Here is a 24,580-nt window from a genome sequence, read left to right on the forward strand (position 1 = left end):
GCATAGCACATCCGCGTTCCCTGATGGTTCTTGGATATACGGAGGGAAAACCATTGGCCAAAGAAAGCTGCGCCTTGATACCCCCGCTGAAAGGGTCTTGTCCTGTCTACATTCTTTGATTTAATTCTAGTAATACTTGTTTTCTTTTGTATACACATGGGGCCAGGGAGGGTTGGGAAGGGGACGGGGTCAAGTTCTGGGTATTGCTCCCCCAAAAGCGAGTTCAAGGGGTATTTCATACGAGAAGGGATAAGGGGTCGTTTTGGGAAGATCGGAAGACCGCACAGAGGAAGTGAGACACCCCGTTGAGGCTTTCACTATTTTGTTTTGTCTATAGTTCATACTACACGCACATACTATACAGACTTCCTCCCTCGAACGGTGTCTTTCTCTGCTGTGATTAACAACTGGGTGCAGACAGTGACCGTTTTGTGCTTAGCAAGACCTTGCTGGCTGGTCTGTCAGTGGTCCTACGGTGATCAGGTTTCTAGCCCCACGGGCAGAGGCACGACTTCTACCAAACCATATGTTTCCCATGCGAATAGTCACGGCCGTCATGATCTTCAGTCCATATTGTGCTTCTTGTGGTTGGAGATGGGAGTTGATGTACAGACCTTAAGTGGGCAGGCTCCTCTGAACCACTTCCTCTGCCCCTGTAGTCTAATGGGAGGTATTTCCCAGACGCCTGAGAGTTTCTGATCGGTGATGTCTGGCTAGATGTTTTCTTTCGTCTCTACTTGAACTGGAATAGGCTTCGACTGGCTGTTTTTACTGGTAAATCCTCATGACTTATCCGCCAAGGTGAATCGCACCTGCCCAAGACCAGGCGAGTCACCTTAAAGCTTCGGTCTCATTCACTTCTTGCCAAATACTTCCTAGGTACTTGACTGTGCTTGCGAAAGACGTCTGACATTCGACCCCGGTGACCCATAATCGCTCAAGTCACCCACCGAGATATGCCGGCCTGCCCCTCCCCTCTACCATACCTCTCTCTCCAAACCTCTCGCTCTCGACATCAAACTCCTGGGGGGCCCAAACCACCTCCACCTCACTCTAATACGATCGAAATCTGTGTCTAAAGCCTTCTCTCTTCACCACACCTGTGATTTGACAAGCTCTCGACAAAATGGCTGAGCCCGCTACCACTGATGATGTGATCATCAAGTCAAACAACAGCGAAGCTAACAGCGACGCCAACTGCGAGAAGGACAACACCGCACCGTTCCCCCTATCAACCCAAGAGCAGCTCCAAGCGCAGGCCCTCCGCCGCGAAGCAGCCGTCGCCTTCAAGCACCAGATCAGCCAGTGCCGCCTGGCCCTCAAGTACTCAGTAATCGGCTGGACAGGCACCCTAGACCAGGTCAGTAGAACCCGTGCCCCACGCCGCCCCAGCTCCTCCTCCTCCTCCTCCCACCACCCAGCGGGAGAATAATAAACCCCCACGCCGACTCACAAGCCCGCTCGCCCACAGGAGAAGATCCCCGCGGCCCTCTCCAATGCGCCCTCGATCCGCACCCTCGACGCAAAGATGGACGCCCTGGAGCGTGCCCTGACGCCCTTCCTGCCCCGCGACAGCGGCGGCCAGGAGCTGGGCCCGGAGGCGCTGCGGGGCGTCGAGCGCGTGCGCGAGCGGCTGCTCGGCATCGCACCAGGTGTCAAGTCCACCAAGGTCGTTGGCCCCGTGCTGGATTCCATCGAGCGGGACGCCCGCGCCGCACGCGTGCTGCCGCCCGAGGACATGTGCGGCTGGGCGTGGTCGTGGGTCTTTGACGACTGGTTCCGGTGGTGCGGGAGGGCGCGCGCGTGGGTCTCGGCTACGCATGGGGCGAGGGTTGAGTTTTTGGTTTGAGGGCTTGGTGGGATGGGGCTGGTGGTCTGCGGCAGAGGTCTATCTTGGTCTGTGGGCGGTGGATTGGAAGGGATGGGATTGCGAGGTCGATGTTGGTTTTTTTTTTTTTGTTCACTGAGTTCAGATACGTTGTGTTTTCGGGGCATGATAAATTTTGGGATCCAGCTGCTCTGCAAGACGCTCGTGGCTGGTTTGGATGTTAGTCTGATACAGGTCAATCTCATTAATCACGAGCTGGAAGCAGTACAGAAGGGGTCTCGGCCTTGATCAAAGGGATGCATGACATATATGTGGGATGTTGGAGAAGAAGAAGCGCAAAGCTTTGTGCGTTAAAGGAAGGCTGTGACAGAAAGTGATTTGGTGAAGTGTTTTCGGCAAAGGCCGGAACGAGACTGTTCACAAGTACAAGCAATATTTTCCGGATTGCCTTGTTTCTCTTGCAGTTTCTAATACAACCGGTGAAGGTTCGGAACGAAGACAACGTGAGATGTGTTGCTGGCGACTGTCATGTCCCGCAATGCTTTGAAGGACTTTCCTACGTGTCAAGTATTAAATGACATGACACGTATGTTGCAGCTGTCAAGCGAGGGTCAACGAGTACTCCAGCTTGTGAGTATGGCAAATCATCGAGTGTTGTGTAAGATTTTGATTCCGTGTGAGATGTCGACACTCGTGCGCGATCAATCTCTATCAGTGTCCGGCCATGCTGTGAGGCGTACTGCCCATGGCACGGATCTTCTTAAATCACGTGAAAGAATATCCATGTCACACGTCACGGACATGGGATGTCTTTCACTGTAGTAGAGCATACTGCAGAATCGAATTAGTGATCAGCTTGTAAACTTTATAGAAGTCCGTAATCCACAGAATGCCAATAGGAAAGCAAAAGAATTAGTGAGTCCAATACGAGTATACGATGGAATGAAAAGAGATTGCAGAACCCGGCCTGCCGTGGTGAGCCTCAGATTAAGCCCCCCAGGACAAGATACACAAATGCCAACCAGGAAAACAAAAGTAGCCGGAACTCCAGTCGCGGACAAAGGAATCAAGTCTATTATCACAGCACACCACGAAGCCTTCTACTCGATCCTCTTCTTGCCCTCCTCCGCGTTGGAGTACCTCGCCGCGCTGAGACCACGCTCGTGCCTGGCCACGAGTGGACCAAGCAGCGGGTCTTTCCTAACTTTGCTGATTGTCTCCTGGTAGCCCTCGGCCACGTATGGACGAGGGTTGAGCTTGGGCCAGTTGACCTAGGGGTTGATTGTTAGTCGGATCCACGCTAATTACCTGGTTGGTAGACGAGATGAGACTTACATAGAGCATGCCGTTCTTGAGGATGAAACGTCCAGACCAGGCGCCCACAAGGGTCCAGAAGATAATGAAAAGCCGCATCGGAAGGACGGCCGAGTCAGGAAGCCGCCTCGTAAACAGGCCGACCAGCACGAAGAAGATGCTGAACGCCAGGATATAAGGGATTGCCTGGATAAGGATGGGGCGGCGGTCCGCGAAGATTTGGCTGGGCCCGACGGCGACCGCGCCGGGGTCGTAGGTACCCAGGAACAGGTCGAAGGCGTCCTGCCTGGGGCCGTCGAGGAAGTTGTTCTTGATGTACCGCGTTATGGCAATCTCGCCGTCGCGCATGGCACCGGCCTTGGTGCGCTTGGCGAGGCGGGTCATATCCGTCTTCATGGCGCCCGTGCCCGAGTAGCTCTTGCTTACCACGTCGGCATTGTCGGCCCAGAGATTGCGGTACAGGAACTCGAAGGCTGGGTCCTCGTCCTTGAAGGTCGTGCCGCGCTGCATCAAGCCGAGGTCGACGAACATGCGGTCGAGCGTCCACCTCGCCAGCATGCTCTGCACCACGTTCGTGCGGTCCAGGCAGTCCATGCAGTTGGTCCGCACGACGGACGTCTGGAAGTTCCTAGCCTCCAGTCGCCCGTCGATGCCGGCGGGCATGTCCACGGCGCGGAAGTACTGCTGGGCAATGAGTGCGTCCTGCATCCGGTCCAGGAGAAGCTGCGCTCGGTGGAGCTGCATGCCCTTCGTCTCGGAGTGGAAATCAAAGTAGACGTAGTGTACTCGATCAAACGCTTGCTTAGAAGATCCAGATTCAATGACATGGAACTTCTCGTCGGTGATTTGATCGCCCGTCACGGACTCCTTCGGCGATGATTGCAATTTCTCAACCATTTGCTCGTAGGCATCCTTCACACGCTTCTCTCGTCCCTTCTGGTTGACGAGGTTTACCAAGTAGTTGTCGCCATAGATACGGATCTGCTCGTTGAAGTGTGCCGCCGCTGCATTGAAGGCAGAGTCGATCCCTCGGATCTGCAGCTTTGGCGTGTATGACAAGGTGTTGATTTCAGCCCAATTCACTGGAACACTGCCTCGGGTCTGGACGTAGGACAAGATCTGGGTCTCTTGGCCGTCCGTTTTACGTGTCTGAACGTTGCCAGACCCAGCAAAGCCGCTCATGCCGCTCCCACTGTCATTCAGTATCACCACTTGCTCCGTTTCGTTGTAGTTGGACACATGACCCTGTTCGTCTATTCCTCGCGAGAAGTACCTGGTGCCACCTCTGTGTCGGCCTCGCCTAGTAATGAGGATGATAGTCAAGGGGGTGCCCTTGAACGTAGTTGGGTGGATCTCGAGCATGCCGAAGATCACCGGTAGTATATACGGGTCAGCGCCAGGCTGCGGCCCTGGATGGCCTCTCGCGCCTGAGGTTCGGAAGTCGATCAGGTCGGACTGCACGAATTTATTCCAGAAGAATCGGTCGTCAGCCCTCTGCCATAACGGCCTAGAGTTGTCATGTTGCGATTGCCGTTGGAAACTGTTGGTGATGTCGATCGAGTAGGAGAAGTACATGGGACCAGACTTGATGAAGGACTTGAGTATCAGGAGAAACTTATCCTCATCCGGGTCGTGGACCTGTCGCTCGCGCATGGGAAGGATATCGGTTGAGACGATCTTGTACACCATGTGGCCCCTGAGCCGCCCGACGGGCTGGGCCTTGGTGATGATGATGACATATTTGTCTGTCGGTTGTCACTAACTGTTAGCGAGGCCATTATGTTATGTATGCAGGAGTAGGGCAGGGCTGCAATACCAAGTCGTAGCTGGATGATTCCCAAGATGCCAGCTATGCTCGTAACTCTCGAGACCCTCTTTCCACCCACCAGAGCTCCGTCACTCAACCGAATGTCGCCGCTAGGACGGTCTATTGTCAAGGCCGGCGCATTGGGAGAGGAAGGCGACGTGAAAATGTAGGAGTCGGAGGCGACCTGGACGTTTATATCCCTGAATGGCAGGGCCATGCTGGGCAACAGGGGGAATGGACGGACAGCTCTGAGCTTGTAGCTCGAGACGGCTCCTTTCTGATTCGAATATGCTAGTACTGTAGAAGCTGATGGTGTCGCAGCTTAGACGAGCATCAAGAGGCTTTTCCGATATTTCCTTTGTGCAGAGAAGAGCGCGACGAAGCAAGCGTTGCAAGTTAAGGGAGGTTGAGGGTTGTCTCAATGGTGATATTTACAACCACGTTGCTGTAGGGGTAAGCTACCTAGGTACCTATTTTAGCTTACAGTACCCCGTACCCAATCTGACCACAACCGAGCCGCTTCTAATTTCAGCCGGGGTGTCGTCATGTCACAGTGGAAAGTGGCAGGCCCTGGCGGGACTCGCAGCAGAAATGGCTTGTGAATGAGGGTCCGCTTGATCTCGCTGTCGCCCCCCTCGGGGCCCCCTCCATTTGTTTCATTCAGAGAGCACCCGAGGACCCAGATTACATAAGGAGTGTCTAGGCCCCATTGAGCCCTGGCGATCAGATGCAGCCGGTTAGGACGGGCTGGATGGGCTGGATGGGCTGGACGGGCTGGACGGGCAGCGGGAGACCCGGCTATTCCCAATGCCCCAAGGCTCGACAGTAGAGGGCAGTGCAGGCTGCCCAAGAACTCGGATGCAGCGCCTGACGTGTGCAGCCAGTCTCCAGACTGTCTGTCTCAACCAGCCAACCAGCCAGCCAGGCCCAGCCCCAGCTCATTCATCATCGTCCCTCCGCCCAAGCTTCTTTCACCCGTGGCACCATCCACACCTCCATCACCTCGACCCCAACAGCCACACCCTATCTACGGCCTGACCTCGTCATCCTCTAGGCAGTCATCCCCCCAGTCACCCAACTCGGAGGCTTCACTTCCCACCTCAACCCCTGCGGACGTGCATTATTTCCAAGCCCAGACTGCCAAACTGCCAACCTGCACAGGTGGATCGCGAAATCCTAAGCCTTCCAACCCAGCGGTGGACCACCTAAGAACCGCATCTCTTTCGCAATAGACAACACACCCTCCCAGAACCACCAAATTGCTCAACATGGCTACTCGAGGTCCTCCTGGCGCCCGAGGCATGGGCAACCGATTCGCGCAATTCAAGCTGGTCCTGCTTGGTATGTTGCTCCATTCACAACCAGAGTGGCCAAGTCCGAAGCCTTTGCTAACAATGCTGTAGGAGAGTCTGCCGTCGGAAAGGTATTGCCCGCTCCCTTGCCATCAAGCACCACGCATGATCGCTATTGCTGACATCGAATCCCAGAGCTCAATAGTTTTGCGATTCGTCAAGGTATGCATGGCTTCGTGTCTTGCCAGGCCTTATCCGTTGTCCAACCGCTGACAGACCGCCAGGACCAATTCGACTCCTACAGAGAATCTACCATTGGCGCTGCCTTCCTCACACAGACCATCTCCCTCGACGAGAACACGACAGTCAAATTTGAGATCTGGGACACGGCCGGGCAAGAGCGGTACAAGTCACTGGCGCCCATGTACTACAGAAATGCGAACTGCGCCGTGGTAGTCTACGATATCACACAAGCTGTGCGTTGAATTCCCCCCAACCAGAATTTGAGGCGTAGCTGACATTTCGGCCGCAGTCGTCCCTCGACAAGGCGAAGGCATGGGTCAAGGAGCTCCAACGCCAGGCCAACGAGAACATCATCATTGCCCTGGCCGGCAACAAGCTGGATCTCGTCACCGAACAGCCCGACAAGCGGGCCATTCCCGCATCCGAGGCCGAAGCGTACGCCCGCGAGGCCGGACTTTTGTTCTTCGAGACATCCGCCAAGACTGCCGAGAACGTGAGGGAATTGTTCACGGCCATCGCTAAGAAGTTGCCCCTCGACCAGGCCGGACCACGACACTCCCGGGTAGGACAGCGGCCAGGCGTCAGCCTCGGAGCACCGGAAAGGTCGGACACAAACAGCGCCGGCCCATGCGCCTGTTAAATATCACGGCTGTTGGCAGTCTGCTTCCGGCTGACAGGTCTGCATATCACGGTATGCAGTCAGCTACGCTTTTGGATCATTTGGTGACGCGGCTCTGCAAGGTGAGAGGAGTCTGCGGGATAGCAGGCCACGAGCCTGGGGCATAGATTGGAGGATTGCTGGCTCTTCCCTGGACAGGAAACGATACCAGTGATGTCGGCACTTTTGTTTGGCTTGAGTCCTGCAGTAGGATGGTTACCCTTTAATACCTTTTTTCCCTTTTCTTGATGCGCTACTACTTGGTGGTGTCTCGGGCATTATTCATGGCCGATCGTTGGCATAGTCCAGGGAGAGGCAACGGTTGGCGTCTAGGGTGATGTTGATGTGATGAGATTGTTTAGCCTCCACGAGTCCTACATTACGGGGGGAAATGCTTTGCGAGACCGCAGTGACGGCGATGCGAACATCATGCGGAGTTGTATACTACGCGAACATAGACGATGCCCAAGGAATGAGAAATTCTGTTCTAAGAAACCTTGTCTACGGAAGAATCAGTGTTGTAGAGAAACGTCTGATACTCCCTCGCCCGAGATATTTGGTCGCAGGTGTAACCTTTCCCAGTCCTGCCCCAGTGCAGATTAACAACGCGACCTGTTGGCAATTCAGCACTCTGGCAAGGGCGTAGAATGAGTCGTGCTTGAGTGTCGTCTCTTTTTCCTTTGTCTTGATAAATGCTAGATTGCGCTAGTTGGACTCGGTGCTCTTTAACAAATAAACGCTCTCGCTGGTGACGTTGCTGTTCCTTGATTTTGGCGGCAGCCCAGACACCCCTGCCGGCCGCCAGAAGAGCTTCGGCAAAACCTGGGCAGGTCGCGAATTTTCCCGCAGCTGCTGCTTCCACTTGCTGGATGTTGCTTCTACCCCCCTTCCACACCCAACCCCATTCATCAGCCATTTGATTTCCCTCATGTTGCGGACATCGCTTCGATCCGTGAGGGGCCTGAGCAGCAGGTCTGTCGCTGCTGCTTCGGGCCGTCAATGGCAAGCAGCGGCGGCTGCCCGACCTGCTGGGCTCGTCGCAAGGGTGAGTCTTGTCCATGGCCACGGGAGCTGCTACCCATGCGGATTGCCGTCTAACATGTGGGTTTTGCACAGAGATACTTTGCCGACGAGAAGACACCAGCCTCACAAGTTCCTAAACCTCCGGCCTCAGAGACGAACACGTCGCCTTCAAGCCAGACGCCTCCTCCACCTCTTGAGGACAGCATCGACGCCAAAACCATACCCGCCGAGAATGTGCCATTGACACCCCCAGCTCCTGAGGACCTCGGTGCTGTCACGAAGGAAGAGAAGGCCGTTCCGCCCCCGCCTCCACCGCCTCCTGCCGGCAGGGGCTTCTTCAGAAGTCTACGAAACTATGTCCTGACCCTCGTAATACTTGGTGCCGTCGCCTTTGGCGGTGGTGTTTGGTACTCCCGCATCAACGACAGCTTCCACGACTTCTTCACGGAGTACATTCCCTACGGTGAACAGGCTGTTCTGTACTTGGAAGAGGCAGACTTCCGGAAACGCTTCCCCAACATCTCAAACCGCGGCACCGGTTCGCGACAACGTGACACTGGCGAGGCGGTGCGAATCCCAGCCCAGAGCGGTATGTCGTGGAGGGTGGCCGACAGCGGTGAGCCAGCTGGGAGACAGTCCAGCGCTGTTGACAAGACGGCCGCAGCGAAGAAGGAGGCAAAGGCAAAGGAGTCTAAGCCTAAGGCAGAGCCTAAGGCGGATGCTCCTAGGCCTGAGGAACCCAAGAAAGCTGCCCCTGTGGCCGCTGCTCCTGCTCCTGCTGCTGCGACCTCTGACTTCAAGCCGCCAGAGGTCAACGAGCCTTCTCGGTTCCCACCAGCTGCCCCTCTCGAGCCCATCTACTTCCCCAATGTGAACGAACCCGTGGTCCAGGATCTGGCACACATGCTGAACGATATCATTGCCGTGATCAACGCCGACGGTGCGCACAGCAAATACGGCTCCAGTATTGAGAAGGCCAAGGGTGAGCTCAAGAAGGTCACGGCGGAGATCGACAAGATCAAGGCTGCGGTTGAGGCAGATGCTGCATCTAGGGTCAAGACGCGCGTTGAAGAATTCGACAAGGCCGCGCACGACCTCGTGACTCGCGTCGAGTCTGCCATGGCCTCGCAGGAAGCTGGATGGCAGCGCGAATTCGCCGAGGAGATGAAGAGGATCAAGGAGGTTCACGATCAGCGCATCAAGGTCGCGATTGACCGGGAGCAGCAGATAAACGAGGAGCGACTCAACAACAAGCTCCTGGAGCAGGCCATCGAGCTCAAGCGATTGTTCGCCAAGGAGATTCAGCAGCGCGTCGAAGAGGAACGAGATGGCAGGCTGGGCAAGCTGGAACAGCTGTCCAAGTCCGTCAAGGACCTTGAGAACCTGGCCGGCGGCTGGAACGAGGTCATCGACACGAACTTGCGAACGCAACAGCTCCACGTGGCCGTGGAGGCCGTCCGCGCTAGCCTGCAGGACTCGGCGCACCCACGACCCTTTATCAAGGAGCTGGTCGCTCTGAGAGAGATTGCAGCGGACGACGCGGTCGTCAATGCCGCCATCGCGTCTATCAACCCTACGGCGTACCAGCGCGGCATCTTCTCGCCGCAGGACCTGACCGACAGATTCCGACGCGTGGCAACCGAGGTGCGGAAGGCCTCACTCCTGCCAGAGGACGCCGGTGTCGCCAGTCACGCCTCTAGCTTGCTGCTGAGCAAGGTGATGTTCAAGAAGCAGGGCCTGGCTGCTGGTGATGACGTCGAGAGCGTTCTCACCAGGACTCAGACGTTGCTTGAGGAGGGCGACCTGGACGGCGCTGCGCGAGAGATGAATGGGCTGACGGGCTGGGCGAAGACGCTGAGCCGGGACTGGCTGGGTGAGGTAAGGAAGGTGCTGGAGGTGAGGCAGGCTTTGGAGGTAAGTGTCTAACCAGAATTGCAACTTTATACGAACAGCACGCTGACAGGCACTTCAACAACAGGTTATCCAGACGGAGGCGAGGCTACAGAGCTTGAAGGTGGAGTGAACCAAGCGTTATGGGTTGAAAACAAAGGAGGGGTGAGACCGATTTCCTCGAGTTGAAATGCCTCACTAGCTGTCTGTACATGGCATTTGTAGACGTGTTTATCTGCGCAGGTGTCGAGGAGCTTGAGCCCCGTGTAAGAGATAATCATTATAGACGTGAACCAAAAGCAGTGGATCAAGCTTGATGTAGCCTCGTATGTTTCCTTCCTCACTCTCCCAGACCCTGCCTGGGCCTACTTCTGAGGAGAGGGGCATGACCATACCCCAACCTCATCCCATTCTTTCGAACGTGAGATGCGAATTCACAACTGGATAATTTGTTGCAGAATATGCAATACCTGTGCAGTCTCAGGGTTCTAATAGAGACTGCTTGAGTTCTTACCGTGAGCGAGTGTAACAACAACATTGTCTCTCAACAATAAATGCACTCTTCCCATGTCAGACTAGGCAAGGGTTTGGTCTTGGTAGCTTCCGGGACCCCCCATCTGCCCTTCCGACCATGCCGGACGAAAGGGTGGAGCCCGGAAGAGAAGAGCTTCTCCGCCTGCGGGACGGGTGGGGCCTTCGTCATTCCCTGCCGGTTGTCGTGCTACCTGCAGCTCCCCATGTCAGCAGCAATTCGCGCCTTCGGTGCAGGGCAGACAATTACTATGAACCGAGACGGATGCACATTATCCTGCCCGTGACAGCCTGATATATTTACCTCGCCAGCCGCCGAATGACGGCCTAGGTGGCGCGCCAAGCCGCATCGCATCGCATATCTCCCACTGCAGCTTAGACAAGGAAGATCACATCCGTCCTGCACGACACCGACACAACTAAGCAATGTCGTCCCAGCTCGGCCGGAGAGCTCTGCAAAGGAGCCTGGGGGCTCCGGCGACACCCTCGGCCACGGCCACGGCAGCGACGGCCAGGGCTGCGCGGCGCGTGCCTTGCGCTGCCTCCCAGGCGAGATGGATGGCCTCAGACAAGGGCCCGCGGGGCAACGAGCCCACGTTCAAGGGCCAGATGCTCGAGAGCATCACGGCGCGGATAGCCAGGGAGAAGGAGGACTTGAGGAGGGCGGCGCTGGAGAGAGAGGCTCGTAATAGGGGTGGTGCTCTCCCCATGACAATCTGTGAGTTTTACATTTTGGCTTTCCACCTTCTCCCGGCCCTCGTCACCACTTGGCCGTGGCCGTGTCGCGCAGCTGGGCCTGGCCCATCCTCGGTCGCAAGATGAACGCATATCACTAACATCCTGCTACCAAAACAGTCGTCCTCGGCGCAAGCTTAATTGCCTTCTACTGCGGCCTCAACTACCCACGCGACATCGACCCGTCTTCGACACTGCCCCTCGGCGCGATCTCGAAGCCGCCCAAACACAACGTGTCGCCCAAGGAGCTCGAGGCGGCGTGGGCCGACTTCGTGGCCATCGTGGGCAGTGAGAATGTATCAACGCTAGACGATGTCATCACTTCGCACGCGACATCAGACTGGTCAACGCACAAGCACCTGCCTACGGAGCGGCCGTTCTGCGTCGTGTTCCCGGCGTCGACGGACGAGGTATCTCGCATCATGAAGGTGTGCCACGCGCGCCGCATCCCCGTGACGGGGTTCTCGGGCGGGACGAGCCTGGAGGGCCACTTCGCGGCGACGCGGGGCGGGATCTGCGTCGACTTCGGGCGCATGGACCGCGTCGTCGCGCTGCACAAGGAGGACCTCGACGTGGTGGTGCAGCCGGCGGTGGGCTGGGAGCGGCTCAACGAGCAGCTCGCCGAGGACGGGCTCTTCTTCCCGCCCGACCCGGGCCCGGGCGCCATGATCGGCGGCATGATCGGCACGGGCTGCAGCGGCACCAACGCGTACCGCTACGGCACCATGCGCGAGTGGGTGCTCAGCCTGACGGTGGTGCTGGCCGACGGCACCGTCGTCCGGACGCGGCAGCGCCCGCGCAAGAGCTCCGCCGGCTACGACCTGACCAAGCTGTTCATCGGCAGCGAGGGCACGCTGGGCCTCGTCACCGAGGCGACGCTCAAGGTGACGGTCAAGCCGGCGACCACCAGCGTGGCGGTGTGCAGCTTCGGCACGGTGCGGCAGGCGGCCGACTGCGTCGCCGAGGTGGTGGGGTCGGGCGTGCCCGTGGCGGCGGTGGAGATCCTGGACGACGAGATGATGAGCTGCATCAACAAGGCCGGGTCGACGGCGCGCACGTGGAAGGAGACGCCGACGCTCTTCTTTAAGTTCGCGGGCACCGACAAGGGCGTCAAGGAGCAGGTCGACCTGGTGCGGCAGATGGCCAAGCGGACCGGCAGCACCGGCTTCGACTTTGCCCGGAGCCTCGACGAGCAGCACGACCTGTGGTCGGCGCGCAAGGAGGCCCTGTGGAGCACGCTGGCCGTCAAGCGGGATGGCGACAGCGTGTGGACCGGCGACGTCGCCGTGCCCATCTCGCGCCTGCCCGACATCATCGAGCAGACCAAGAAGGACATCAAGGGCAGTGGCCTGTACGGGACCATCGTCGGGCACGTCGGCGACGGCAATTTCCACACTATCTTGCTTTACAATGACTCCGAGAGGCAGATCGCCGAGGAGGTCGTTCACCGCATGGTCAAGAGGGCGGTGGAGATGGAGGGCACCGTGACGGTGAGATATTACTACTAAAACCTGGCGTGACAAAGCGCCCCCTTTCTTGAACATTCGCTAACGACAATGGATGATCACAGGGCGAGCACGGCGTTGGTCTTGGGAAGCGCGATTACCTCCCTCACGAGCTGGGTGTGACCACGGTGGACGCCATGCGAAAGGTACGAGATGATCCTAATAGCCCCGCTCATGATACGCATCCTCCCCCGTTCCCACCATGCTGACACTATCGAATGGATAGATGAAGCAGGCATTCGACCCTCTGTGCTTACTGAACTGCGACAAGGTTGTACGGATGCAGAAACCAAAGCCGGGTGAGGTGGCCGAGTGGTGAGACAAGCGTATACATTAGCAGGTGATAGCATAGTCCCCAACTCCTTTTATGAGAGAAGCTGTCACAGTGAATATGTCAAGGAGATCATCCAATGACATAGTGTAACGGCTTTGAAGTGTTTGGACTCGTGTAGTTGGACTAGGGGAACCGATGAGTGGGACAACGATTATAGGCTCACAGCCAAGTTGATCATTTTGGCCGAGTTCTGAGCAACCAGTGGCTCCGTGAGCTGGCCATGGATGGCTAGCTGACGAGGGAAATGAATGACTTCTTCTCCCCTCGCCTCACATGCTGGAATCATTATCAACGTCTGCCAGCGCATAGTGACAGAGTTTGTTTCCAAATGACAACCTCAAGCCCTCCAATGGGAACATTGCCCTTTCACTAGCTTACGCCATTTCCTGCATCGCATGGACCTCGACATTAACAAAGGTCTGCGGCGGCGTATAAGAGCAGCCGACGAAATGCAACGCTCTCTACGTGCCATTGCATGTCGTTGTTGCAGCTGTCTGAGACGGCGGCCGTAAGCTGGCCGGCTGTGCTATGCCATGGTGGTATATAGACACAACTGGGTCAGGCTGACAGTACAACAACAATGATTTCCGTCAGCCATGATCGGCCGCCGACGGCGAGCACAGCAAAACTTTGATGCGAGCGGTTGCCGGCATTCCCAAGACCCGCCATGTCCCCAAAGGGCCCCAAAGGGCGAAACTGATCCACCGAGGATCACCTCACGTGGGGCCCGGGGGTGAGAGAGCGGACATTTTGGGGAAGAAGAAGGGCGCGTCAGCGCTAAATGCTCACAATAGGCATGATGGAGTCTCAGCTCACGCTCAAGGCACTTCTGCTACTGGATCGTCTGCTTTTGAAAATAGTTGCTGGCCTGGGAGGATCGAACAAGCCCATCTGAGTGCTTACCCTCCCCATTCCCATCTTGGACGTGGGCCTTGACACTGATTAGCAGCGGGGAAATCCTCCCCTTGGCGGCATTTGCTTGCAGAAATCGGTGCATTCATTGTCTGCATGCATGCATCATTGCATAACTGGTCCGTGTCCGTGTTCTTCACATGCGGGCCTGGAAGTGTTTGGACTGAGTGGGGGAAGACGCCGTAGGATTCGCTTGACATGTGGATATTGATCCCATAGCTCGGTTGTGGACAATCTCTGGGCGTTGATGATGATGAACATTACAAGACAGACGCATTTGGCTACGCCTCACCATCGACTTGGTGCAGGTATCAGTCCGCAAGGAAAAGGCACACAGTTGATGGGAAAAGGCACAGCCGCCGACTGATGGCTGCCCAGGCCCCAGCCACAGGTACAGGGGCCAGGGGACCAGGACCAGGGACCCGAGACCCGAGACCAGGACCTGCACTTGGAATGGGCGGTACGGTACGCTGGTACGCTGGTACGGCAATAATGCGTAAGGCTGTGAGGTCGGATTGGCGGCTCGGGGCGGTGTCTTGGGCCCAGTCGTATTCATTGGTCATGTTCGAGTTGAAGCGGTGGTGTCTCATGGGCCCTGCAGCTCCCCAGAAGACGAGGTGCATTGCGCTTATTCGCGATAGCACATAATGATACGAGGTCGATCTCGTTGCTGCTGGGTCGAACTGGTCGCTAGTCAGTCACGGCCAGGTGGCAAACGTGTGTGATATGATAATATGTGATGTGACTGATGTGACGGCCGGATCGGGTCGAGGGGCGCAGAGAGAAGAAGAAGGGTCCGTCTGAACTGGTTTGTGTATGGTCTGTATTTCTGTCTCTAGAGAATCGGTCGGTTGGGTCGGCGGTCGGCCACTCGGTTTCAGATCGTCAGGTTGCGTGGTTGTCTAGCAGGTTGTAGTGGAGGTCGCGTACCAAGGTCCAAGCAAATCGGCCCACATCATGGGCGACCACTTGTGTGCTGTCGCTGTATTCGCTGTCGCTGTGCGGCAGGTAGCCCTTCCAACCTTGGAATCTCTTGGGGGCCTCGACGTCAGAAGGGCGGGCACATTGGAGTAGAGAAGCGAGCAGCAAGCAAGCCAGCAGCAAGCAGCAAGCAGCACATCGACACCGGGATCGAGGGGCGAACAATTGCCCAAACCTTGATGTTCTGGATGCACGACAGCACCTCCCTACTTGGGGATGACCCTGCACCAGGTCTAGAATTCTGGACGGACGGGGCCACTGAGCACGCCTGAACCCGCCATCCCGAGTGCCTGCTCCCCACCACCCTCTATTCCCTAGCCTCTATTTTCCAGTCGCTACTATTCCCGTCCCGCCCTCCCTCTTACTTTGTGTGCTCGTCTCGTAATCTGAGTTGAACCTACTTGTACCACGACTTTGACTCTCGACAGCGCTTTACACTCGTTTCTCCTGGTCTTCCTGCCTGCTTTGCTGTTTCCTCCTGTTCGCAGTGTTGGCGCCAAGGCCGATCGCCTACGTACGCAACCCACGAACTCTCCTCTTGGGAATCCCTGATCCCACATCGCGTCTGCCCATCTTGTTGACGACATCCACACTGGACCCCCAGGATCTACAGTGGCAGAGCCCGGCACACACACTCCGTACAGCCTGGCTTACGAAACGCTGCTGTTGGTTGCCAAGGATTATCAGTCTGACGAAGCCCGCGCCTATTGCTATTCTATCGCTTCGCCTCTGCCTCGTGCTTCCTATCTCAGCTGAACATCGCCTCGCCCTTCGTCGCCTTGCTTTGCCCGACCTCACCTTCCGACACTCCGCTTCTTGTTAACATGCCGTCAATTGATACATCGCCATAGCTACCACGACGTCTGCGCGCACAAGGAGTTCCTGACCACAAGGTGCTGGCTCAAATCACAAATCTAACATGCCTCGCCCATTTCGGATCGGCATACCGGTCGACCCCTCGACCGGGTCTGCCGTCCTGCACGCATCGTCCAGCTTAGGACGCCGGCAAAGTCCCGACCAACAAGGAGCCAACGGCCAGGACAACCAGAACAGCCAGAATGGTCCAGATCTTGAGAGCAACTCAATCAGTGGCACCAACTCTGATAGTAGTAGTGGTGGTGGTGGTGGTGGGAGCACAAGCGCCACGGCAATGGTGCGTCTGACCCTAGCCTGCTCAATGCTTCTAATTTCAATGATGGCGCCGAATATTCGGGTTCTTTTGCTCACACAAGCTACAGATTGTCACAGGAGTGATAGTCGGTGTCATCCTCCTCGTCTGCCTCTTCCTCCTGATCCGATCGCTACGCAAGCGCTTAAATCCCAGCCTGAAACACCAACCCGGGCCTTTTAAGAAAGTATGGAACAGGCTGAGCGGCTCAAAAACCAAATACAAACGGACTGGCGATGGCAACGATGACCGCTTCAACCGAGAAGTCCGCATGCGCGAAGCCCAGGACAATCTCGAGGACGCACTGCAAGACGTCAATGTGCAAAGGACAGTCGCGAATGGCCAAAACAACGGCCAAGTGAATCGAAATACTTCAGTCCGCTCAGTCATGACTCTGCCTGCGTACCGGCCGAAGGCAATAGAGACGGAACAGGTACTGGGTCGAGAGGGCGAACGCGACGGCATCGATACCGTTGTCGAGCTGCCCACCGCCGAAGAAGAGGAAAACATGCGTGAGGACGAGATGAATGCCTTGTACCAGATCCGGCTCGCCCGGCGGCAGCAGATCGCCGAGCGGGAACAGCGCAGAGAGGAGCGAAGGGCGGCCAGGGAACGACATGATCACCATGCCCTCACGGAAATTCGGGACCGAGCTCGCGTGGCGTCTCAGCAGGCCACTACCCAGGTCGAGGAACTCCGTGATGCCCACGAGCAGATCAAGCAATCACGGCAACGCGCAGTCAGCAGCGTAAGCTACGCGGATGTGGGCTTGGTACGCGCGGACGGAACGAGGCTGCGGGCCAACAGCACCGAGAGTGAGCGTGTTGGTTTATTAAGTGACGCCGGGAGCATTGCGCTCAGCACACACGACAGCCATACACTACAACACAGAAGGCAGCCGAGCTCACAAAGTGTGCTCAGCATCTCTACTTTCCGTAGTACCCCAGGTAGTTCCGCGTCGCGCTCCGGCTCGCCTGGTCTTGGTGGCGGGCGCAGCAGGACGGGTTCAAGGAGTCAGCTAGGCGAGGAGCTACCCCGTGCCGGATCCGCATTCTCAGGGCGGGCAGGATCGAGCCCTGAGCTGATCGATGCAGCAGAGGCGGACCTGGGCGACAGCGAGATGCCGCCTCACTCGCCTCCCGGGTACGACGATGTCTCTCTAGACGAACTCACACCAGCTCACTCGCACCAGTCCGGTCCATCGGCCAACCCATCTGGGAGGAACAGTCCCTACAACGAACCGCCACCCGACTATCCTGGCCAGGAGCATGAGGGCGAAGGACCGACGCAAGCCAGGCAGAACAGGCTGAGCGCACACATGGCCGAGCTGGCAGAGCAGCAGCGGGCAGAAGGCCAAGGGCACTCGAGGACACCCTCGAGAGGCGTTGGTGGTGTGCCACAGCTGCCGAGCCTGAGGCTTAATAGGCTGCCCCAGATCGTGGTCGAGCCATCGAGCGCGGTGCCCAGGGATGACCACGACCAGGAGCGGACGCAGTGGTCTTGAATTTCCGGGCAGACGAAGGAGCACGAGTCGGGGGGGGGGGGACAACTTTTGAGCATAAAGGAGACCGACAGGGTGCGAAGAAAACGCCATCACTTGCGGCACGATAATGACGGATGACTCCCGAGATCACACAAAACAACAGAGACGAGCGGAAGCGGGGATCTTCTTTTTGCGTTTTCAGGATAATTTGTCATTTATGATGGCATTTATCAGCCACCTATCATTAGCAGCATGCGTCTCCTTCCTTTACTTGTTTTTGAACAGATACCACCATCACGGCTCTTGGAGTCTGTTGTATATAATCGGGGCACATCATCAGGAGCATACTGGAGTACTTTTATCTGGATGGGATCAATGGATTTTTTCACATCTTGTCTCCATCACTTCTCCGTCCAAAATATATTTAAGGACAATCGAGATAAGAAAATAATGTGGATACACTGTGTTTCCTGTCGTCGTTTCCTTGCTCTACTGGCAGTTATCAAATTATCGCCAGGGGATCCTGGGCTCAGTTGGAATCGACAGCTACCCTTGTTTGCGTCGATCAGACGTCATGCATAGTCTGTCATCGAGATGTTTCTCATGTCTTATGCCTTTCCTTGGAAAGCTGATATAGGTGATATTGGGCAAATTTAGTTGAACGCGGATGGCATACGATTTGAACATATGATGTATCAGCGGACAAATTGAATGAAGATTTTTGGCACCAAGGATAATACATGGCAAACAGGATACCAATCGATTCGACATTGCCAACTCCGTGTACTTTACTTTAAGATCATAGAAACCACTCGTACTCCAAGACTCAAATCCAAAACAAATATATAGACCAAAAGAAGACCCCCAGCAAAGAGCAACATCAAACAAAGCTCGCGCCACCCCATAGAAGGCACTCCATAGAAGGCACTCCACCCCTCCCGCTTAGCTCGGGATCGTAGGCCCCTCCGTCTTGCCATCCCGCGCCAGCCCGATGACATCGACCCACCCCTCGGGCCTGAGCCGGCCGCCGGGGTACACCTCACGGATATACTTCTCGCCCTCGGCGGCCCAAGCAAGCAGCCTCTCCTCCTCGCCCCACATGCCCATCGCGAGCATGCCGACAGGCAGCCTGCCCTCGCCCTTGTCGACCTCGGCGTAGCCCACGGGGACGGTGGCGGCAGGGCACCCGCTCGTGTTGGCGAGCCACGCGTACGTCATGCTCCGGAGCGCGCGGTTCCCGTCGGTGAAGCCGTAGCGCTCGTCGCCCGGGGTGACGGCGTACCCGACGTCGGGCATCATGGGGCTGGCGATGAGCAGGCCGGCGCCGTGCCGCTCGAACAGGAACGCCAGGTGCGACATGATGGTGGCGCGCACCTGCGCGAACTTCATGTAGTCGTTGGCCGTCGTCTGCGACCCCACCGCCGTCATGACCTGGTTCGCCGCGCTCATCAGGTCGCTCCAGTGCTGGCCGGCCTTGGCGTTGCCGGGGTTCACGCGGTCGCGCGCGTGGTCGGCTGCTTCGGCTAGGCACGTCGCGCCGTGCGCCACCTGGCCCTCGCGCAGGAGCGGCAGGTCGATGTCGACCGTCTCGTAGCCGAGGGTCTTGGTGTAGTACTCGAGGGCGCGGTCGAAGTGCTCGCGCACGGCCGGGGTGGCGCGCGCGATCCACGGGTGGCAGAGGCCGAGGAGCTTCCTGTCGCCCTGGGAGGGGGGCCGGGCGGAGGGGGCGAAGAGGCCCGCGACGGGGTCGGAGGGGTCGGGCTGGGCGACGAGGCGGTAGGCGATGGTCAGGTCGGCGACGTTGGAGGCCATGGGCCCGACGATGCACATGCTGCTGTTCATGACGGTGGTGCGGCTGTGGGACGTCTTGAGCGAGTACTGGCCGGCGATGGCGGGCGGGATGCGGATGGAGCCGCCCGCGTCGGTGCCGATGCACAGCGGCACCAGGCCGGCGCCCAGCGAGGACCCGGCGCCCGACGAGGACCCGCCCGGGTAGTAGGCCTTGTTGTACCAGTTGGTCGGGGTGCCGGTGTTGGGGTTGCAGCCGGTGGTGTCCATGCCGATCTCGTGCTGGTTCATCTTGCCGACCATGATGGCGCCGGCCTCCTCGAGCTTCAGCACGGGCCAGAGGGACTTGTCGGCCGGGCGGTTGAAGTAGTCGTATTCCTTGCGCACCGCCATGCCCATCGTGTTGACGTAGCCCTTGACCTCGCAGTCGGCCTTGACGCCGAACGGCACGCCGTCCAGCACGCCCAGCGGCTGCCCGCGCGCCCACCGCTCCGTCGACGCCCGCGCCGCCGCCAGCACCTCGTCCTCGTGGATGTCCAGCCACGCCTTGGAGTACTCGGTCGGGCTGGCCGCCGCCCGGTTGATGACGGGCAGCAGCGCCTCCACCACCTGCAGCGGCGTCACCTTGCCCGTCTTGTACAGCGCGTGGTAGTCTGCGAACGACGCCCACTGGCCCGGGCTCCCGGCCGGCTGCGGCCGGAGCAGCTCCTCCTCGAAGGTCGGCGCCGGGGCTGGTTTGCTGGGGTCATCAGCCAGCGGTATGACGGTTGGCTGAACAGTTCCGTTAGCACGTCTGGTCGGGCTGGACTCGCCATATTCCGTGCCATCATCCCAAAGACATGGCTCAAGGGAAGGGCAAGACAGGGTGGGCGGCCGGGCAATCATACGTCAAACCTCCACCTGTGCGTGTTCAGCCCCTCGACGCTGGTCAGCTTGCTGAAGCCGGCATTGCCGTACAGGAACCGCTGGATGGCGGTGCTCCTCGTGACACTTTCCGGGCACACATGAGTGTCAGTGATCATTCACAACTGTTTAATTTGCTGCAGCTCGGCTGAACACCTGCGCGACCAACAGCCAGGCAGGGCAGTCGACAGGTATCACTCACATGGCAGCCCCAATGGCCAGGGGCAAGCCGCGCATGGCAGGGTTCTTGTCCTCCTCGACCTTGTAGCTGATGTAGGACGCCTCCTGCGCCCGTGGGTAGTCGGCGTAACGTCGGGAGGGCGTCATGCTGGGCGGTTGTGTATATATATGAATAAGAAGCAAGTTTTCCCAAGATCAAAAGGAAAGGCAAGACACGCGATCAATTGGGCTCAAGATGTCAAGAGAAGAAGCAAAGAAACTGCACGGTGAACCATCTGATGTCAAAGGTCTCCGCCAGCTGGCTCACTTAGCAGCAATTCTGGGCCCGTGGGGCGTCCTGTTCTTATTCTTCTGGTCGTCCGGTGAACACGTTGTTAATGTTATAAGTTTCACGCCCCTCATAGCACGACTTCAGCCGAATCAGTTGGTGCCCCAGGGAGAAAGGGGAATTGTTCAGCCAGACCATTCAGTCGCGGGCGGACGCCAGGACGGTCTCAACTCGCACTCTATTTGGTTTCGGGTCGCCGGGCGAAGCTACCGTAGACGGGCCACGAGCTCATCCAGCTAGGCCGGAAGCTTGAGCGGGTGTATTTGTTTGCGGTATACTCAATGTAGTCCTGTATAATACGTAGTCTTGAGTAGACTGGGGCTCTTCTTTTCGTGCACAGTAGCATTCCCGCACGTAAGGTAGTTTTCCCCGCGGTTTCAGCTACCTATCTGCCTGCACGAACCCTCCGCTCCCGCGCATTGAGCATTGCCTCGGCTCGGACGCATTGGATGATCGACCCTGCAGAACAAGGTGCATTGGGCGATGGGGCTTTGTTTGTTATCCTTGAAGATATCATGAGACGATCTCACATGCAAGCTCCAATCCCATTCCACTACAAACAATCCAGCTCGGATTGGGTATCAGTTCCTTCATGACTTCATGTGTTTACTCACATTGCACCGCCCTTCCATTCTACCATTGGATATCTCATCCCGCTCAGCGCCCATGAGTACACCAAGACACAGTGGCAATCCATGATTTACGCCGAACGCTCTACGAGCATCGCCATCACAGAGAGCCAGCGAATATATCTTGGGGGTAAAGAATCGATTTTGCCTCGCCGGCCCATCACTCAAGCGAAGGCCCTCTCTCTTATCTATAACCCAGACATCCCACGGATGATGATGACTGCCTGTTTGCAGACAGAAACAAAACAAGCCGATAAAAACAGACCGAGAACCATTGCCCATAAACCCTAGAAATCCAAAGACTACTCCTGGCCCGACCGTTGTCTGACAGTGGGAGGGAGCTGAGCTACAAGCGCGCGTGCACGCGCATACACATACACACACAAAGAATGAAGCTGGCTCCTCTCACACTCACGACGGTGACGGTGAAATCACCAAGCCACAAAATGCCCCATTTCCCCGATGATGCCCTCACCGCCTGTGCAAACCCTGCGAGCTGTATTGTTTGTGTAGCGTTGCCCCCGGCTATTGTTCGTTTCACGCCCGCATCCCCATCACCCCCCCCCCCGTCTGTTCTCCAGCTTTCCCCGCCGCTCCAAGAAGCATGCATGCCAAAAAGAAAGTGTGGGTAAGAATGATAGGTCGCGCATTTTCTTTCCTTTCTCTTTCCTTTTTCTCTCCCTTCAAATAAAAACTCCGGGTATGTCGCCGAACGCCTTGCGAGTAAGCTGAGCTCGAAACCACTTGGGCGGTCAAGTGGGAGATGTATGCTGTCAAAACGGTCGCCATGCAAAGAACGCTAGGTTTCGTATAACGTATGATAATTTCATGTGTGTTGTGTTGTTGTGAGTGGTGAGGCATTGACTCGGTGCCGTGACCGTATTGGTGTAGTTGTTTTTTGGGCATACATTTTTGCGGAAATTGGTAATGGGTGATGTGATGCCAGTGTGGTGAGATAGATGGTGCTGTGCCCTTGTGATGCTTGTGTTTCGACGCCTGCAGTCAGCAGCTGCTCGTTATACCAGGCATGGCTATCGTCTCCCCAGCTTCAACAGCCGGGTCCGGAGCCATAGCATAAACGAGGTCCAGTAGCTCTGCGTCCTCCTCTTGGCCGTCGTGGCACGCTTCGGCGTCCCGAACCGCACGTCGTGGATGTCCGGTCCGGAGCTATGTGTCGTCCCGTCCGCGTGGCCTTCATAGTTATTGCTCATAAATGCGGACCCCGGCCTCTGAACCTTCTCGTTCATGGTCGCCTGCCTCGGTGACTCAACGGGCCGGTTTTGGCGGCTGCTGACCGTAGGGCTGAGAGGCGGTGGTGTGCGCTTCCGCGAGAAGGACGGCCTCCCGATGCTGGATATCTCGCTCATGCCCGTAGCTCTGCGCGAGGCGGCCTTCTCCATCTTGCTGTCCTTGCGCTCCCTCTTCTTGCGCTGCTCCGACTCGTACTTCTCCTGCTTGAGCCTCTCGTTCTCCTCGAACTTGCGCCTCGCCTCCCGGATGTCCTCGCGGCTCGCGCCGGTGTCGACCTCGCTGCGAGAGCGGATGCGGAAGGCGCCCTCCAGGCTAGTGCGCAGGGGCGACATGGGCACGTTGGACGTGCTGGGGCTGCCCAGCGTCAGGGACGGCCGGGGCGAGTCGGTGGGGCTGGCGCCGTTGATCTGCAGGTCCGAGTGCGAGTAGGAGGTGTTGAGGGATCCATGGACGAGCTTGGAGGTCGGTGCTGAAGGGTGGGAGCGAGAGAAGGGTGTTGTATTGACGCGGAGCGGGGGGTTGTTGTTGACGTTGCTGTTGAAGTCTGTCAGAGAGGGCGTGCGCTGACTGGCGAGCGAAGGCCGCCTCAGGCTGGTGGTGGAGTGGCTGTTGCTGGGCTGGGGGCGATGGAGGTGGGACGACAGCGACGTGGACAGCGGGGTGGAGCCGGTGAAGTCGTGCTCGTCGTCGTCGTTCTCGGTAATGATGGTGGGCGAGTAGTCGCGGGGGGTGTTGTCGCGCTCAAACGAGGTGAAGGAGTTGGCGTAGGTCAGCGGCGGGGTGTTTGTGCGTGGTGTCTGGTACTGCTGGAAGGGGTGAACGAAGCCACCGCCTGGTCGATGGCCGCTTCCGTTGGTGGCTATGGAGCTGGTGCCCGAGGTTGTGCGGGTGTGCTTTCTCCTAGACTCGAGCCCAGCAACAGGCGTCGCTGTTCCTGAGGCAGAGGCCGAGCCTGAGGTCGGGCCTGTCGGGTTGGGAAAGGTCGAGGGCTCCCATGTCGAGCCGGGTATGTTGACGTCCCGGACGGACCGCGACATGCTTGTGCGCGGGGGCGGATCGTAGACGCTGATGTGGTCGTCCCAGCCCCTGTCCAGGTCGAGTGAGTTCTTGGGCGAAGACACAATGACCTTTTTCAGTATGGGCTTGACCATCTTGGATCGTGGTTTGGTGATCTTGTTGGACGAGTGGTGATAGCCCGGCACTCCGACGAGAGGCGCCATGTTGGCTGTTATTGTCTGCACCATGAGTCCCCCCCTGTCCTGATCCTGGTCCCAGTCCCAATCCCAGTCTCAGGTCCAAGAGATGCCAGGACAAGACAGACAGACTGGTCAGTCACACAGATAGGCGGACAGACAGACACAGGCAGAGAGAGGCAGATAGTCGAGGGCCACGAGGAAGAGGAGGAGGAGGAGGATGCAGATGGAGAGGGGGGCGGGCCGTGATTCGTAAGGGCGGTAGCACCCGCCAGCCAGCAGGTATGTCAGAGGAGGAGGAGGAGGGCGATGCTGGAATGGGGCATAATGAGAGCGATATTGCCGGCAAATCGAAGGACTCTGGGCTGTCTCGTCACAGTAATGATTTGATTAGATGGGAGGTGAAATGAGCGGCAATTACACGTCATGTGTCTCCTACTCAGGTCAAACCAGCCCGCAACCAGTCGCAAGCATCAACCAGTCAGTCAATCAATCAATGTCAACCAAGCAACCAGGCAATCAAATGGAGCACTGTGGTTGTGCAAGGTGGAAAGTGAAGCAAAGCAGGTATTTGTGCAAGCGAGTAAGCAAGCGAGCAGGGCAC

General features: G+C 57.4%; 8 protein-coding genes across 8 annotated transcripts; 5 read left to right on the plus strand and 3 right to left on the minus strand.

Moving 5' to 3' along the window:
- Window positions 1-1,126: 1,126 nt before the first annotated feature.
- J7T55_002735 (uncharacterized protein) lies at window positions 1,127-1,849 on the plus strand (the record flags this gene model as incomplete). The annotated part of the gene is made up of 2 exons (XM_053137839.1): window positions 1,127-1,360; window positions 1,472-1,849. The coding sequence occupies 2 exons, from the start codon at window positions 1,127-1,129 to the stop codon at window positions 1,847-1,849; spliced, it is 612 nt and encodes a 203-aa protein (XP_052998604.1).
- Window positions 1,850-2,928: 1,079 nt separating this feature from the next.
- J7T55_002736 (sac1 protein) lies at window positions 2,929-5,166 on the minus strand (the record flags this gene model as incomplete). The annotated part of the gene is made up of 3 exons (XM_053137840.1): window positions 2,929-3,099; window positions 3,164-4,887; window positions 4,959-5,166. The coding sequence occupies 3 exons, from the start codon at window positions 5,164-5,166 to the stop codon at window positions 2,929-2,931; spliced, it is 2,103 nt and encodes a 700-aa protein (XP_052998605.1).
- Window positions 5,167-6,217: 1,051 nt separating this feature from the next.
- J7T55_002737 (GTP-binding protein ypt5) lies at window positions 6,218-7,124 on the plus strand (the record flags this gene model as incomplete). The annotated part of the gene is made up of 5 exons (XM_053137841.1): window positions 6,218-6,290; window positions 6,353-6,372; window positions 6,437-6,463; window positions 6,526-6,717; window positions 6,774-7,124. 5 exons carry the CDS (start codon window positions 6,218-6,220, stop codon window positions 7,122-7,124), a joined length of 663 nt encoding a protein of 220 aa, XP_052998606.1.
- A 946-nt stretch (window positions 7,125-8,070) lies between these two features.
- J7T55_002738 (mitochondrial inner membrane protein mitofilin) lies at window positions 8,071-10,188 on the plus strand (the record flags this gene model as incomplete). The annotated part of the gene is made up of 3 exons (XM_053137842.1): window positions 8,071-8,187; window positions 8,259-10,079; window positions 10,144-10,188. 3 exons carry the CDS (start codon window positions 8,071-8,073, stop codon window positions 10,186-10,188), a joined length of 1,983 nt encoding a protein of 660 aa, XP_052998607.1.
- Window positions 10,189-11,012: 824 nt separating this feature from the next.
- Window positions 11,013-13,145, plus strand: J7T55_002739 (glycolate oxidase; the record flags this gene model as incomplete). The annotated part of the gene is made up of 4 exons (XM_053137843.1): window positions 11,013-11,304; window positions 11,442-12,811; window positions 12,892-12,972; window positions 13,053-13,145. The coding sequence occupies 4 exons, from the start codon at window positions 11,013-11,015 to the stop codon at window positions 13,143-13,145; spliced, it is 1,836 nt and encodes a 611-aa protein (XP_052998608.1).
- Window positions 13,146-15,972: 2,827 nt separating this feature from the next.
- On the plus strand, window positions 15,973-17,725 carry J7T55_002740 (uncharacterized protein; the record flags this gene model as incomplete). Its single annotated transcript, XM_053137844.1, has 2 exons — window positions 15,973-16,206; window positions 16,292-17,725. The coding sequence occupies 2 exons, from the start codon at window positions 15,973-15,975 to the stop codon at window positions 17,723-17,725; spliced, it is 1,668 nt and encodes a 555-aa protein (XP_052998609.1).
- Window positions 17,726-18,646: 921 nt separating this feature from the next.
- J7T55_002741 (amidase) lies at window positions 18,647-20,722 on the minus strand (the record flags this gene model as incomplete). Its single annotated transcript, XM_053137845.1, has 3 exons — window positions 18,647-20,263; window positions 20,380-20,482; window positions 20,598-20,722. The coding sequence occupies 3 exons, from the start codon at window positions 20,720-20,722 to the stop codon at window positions 18,647-18,649; spliced, it is 1,845 nt and encodes a 614-aa protein (XP_052998610.1).
- Window positions 20,723-22,563: 1,841 nt separating this feature from the next.
- J7T55_002742 (uncharacterized protein) lies at window positions 22,564-24,003 on the minus strand (the record flags this gene model as incomplete). Its single annotated transcript, XM_053137846.1, has 1 exon — window positions 22,564-24,003. One exon carries the CDS (start codon window positions 24,001-24,003, stop codon window positions 22,564-22,566), a length of 1,440 nt encoding a protein of 479 aa, XP_052998611.1.
- Between the last annotated feature and the right edge of the window lie 577 nt (window positions 24,004-24,580).

The sequence above is a fragment of the Diaporthe amygdali genome, assembly GCF_026229845.1.
Source record: "Diaporthe amygdali strain CAA958 chromosome Unknown NODE_3_length_2959817_cov_65_330692, whole genome shotgun sequence".
Classification (NCBI taxonomy): domain Eukaryota; kingdom Fungi; phylum Ascomycota; class Sordariomycetes; order Diaporthales; family Diaporthaceae; genus Diaporthe; species Diaporthe amygdali.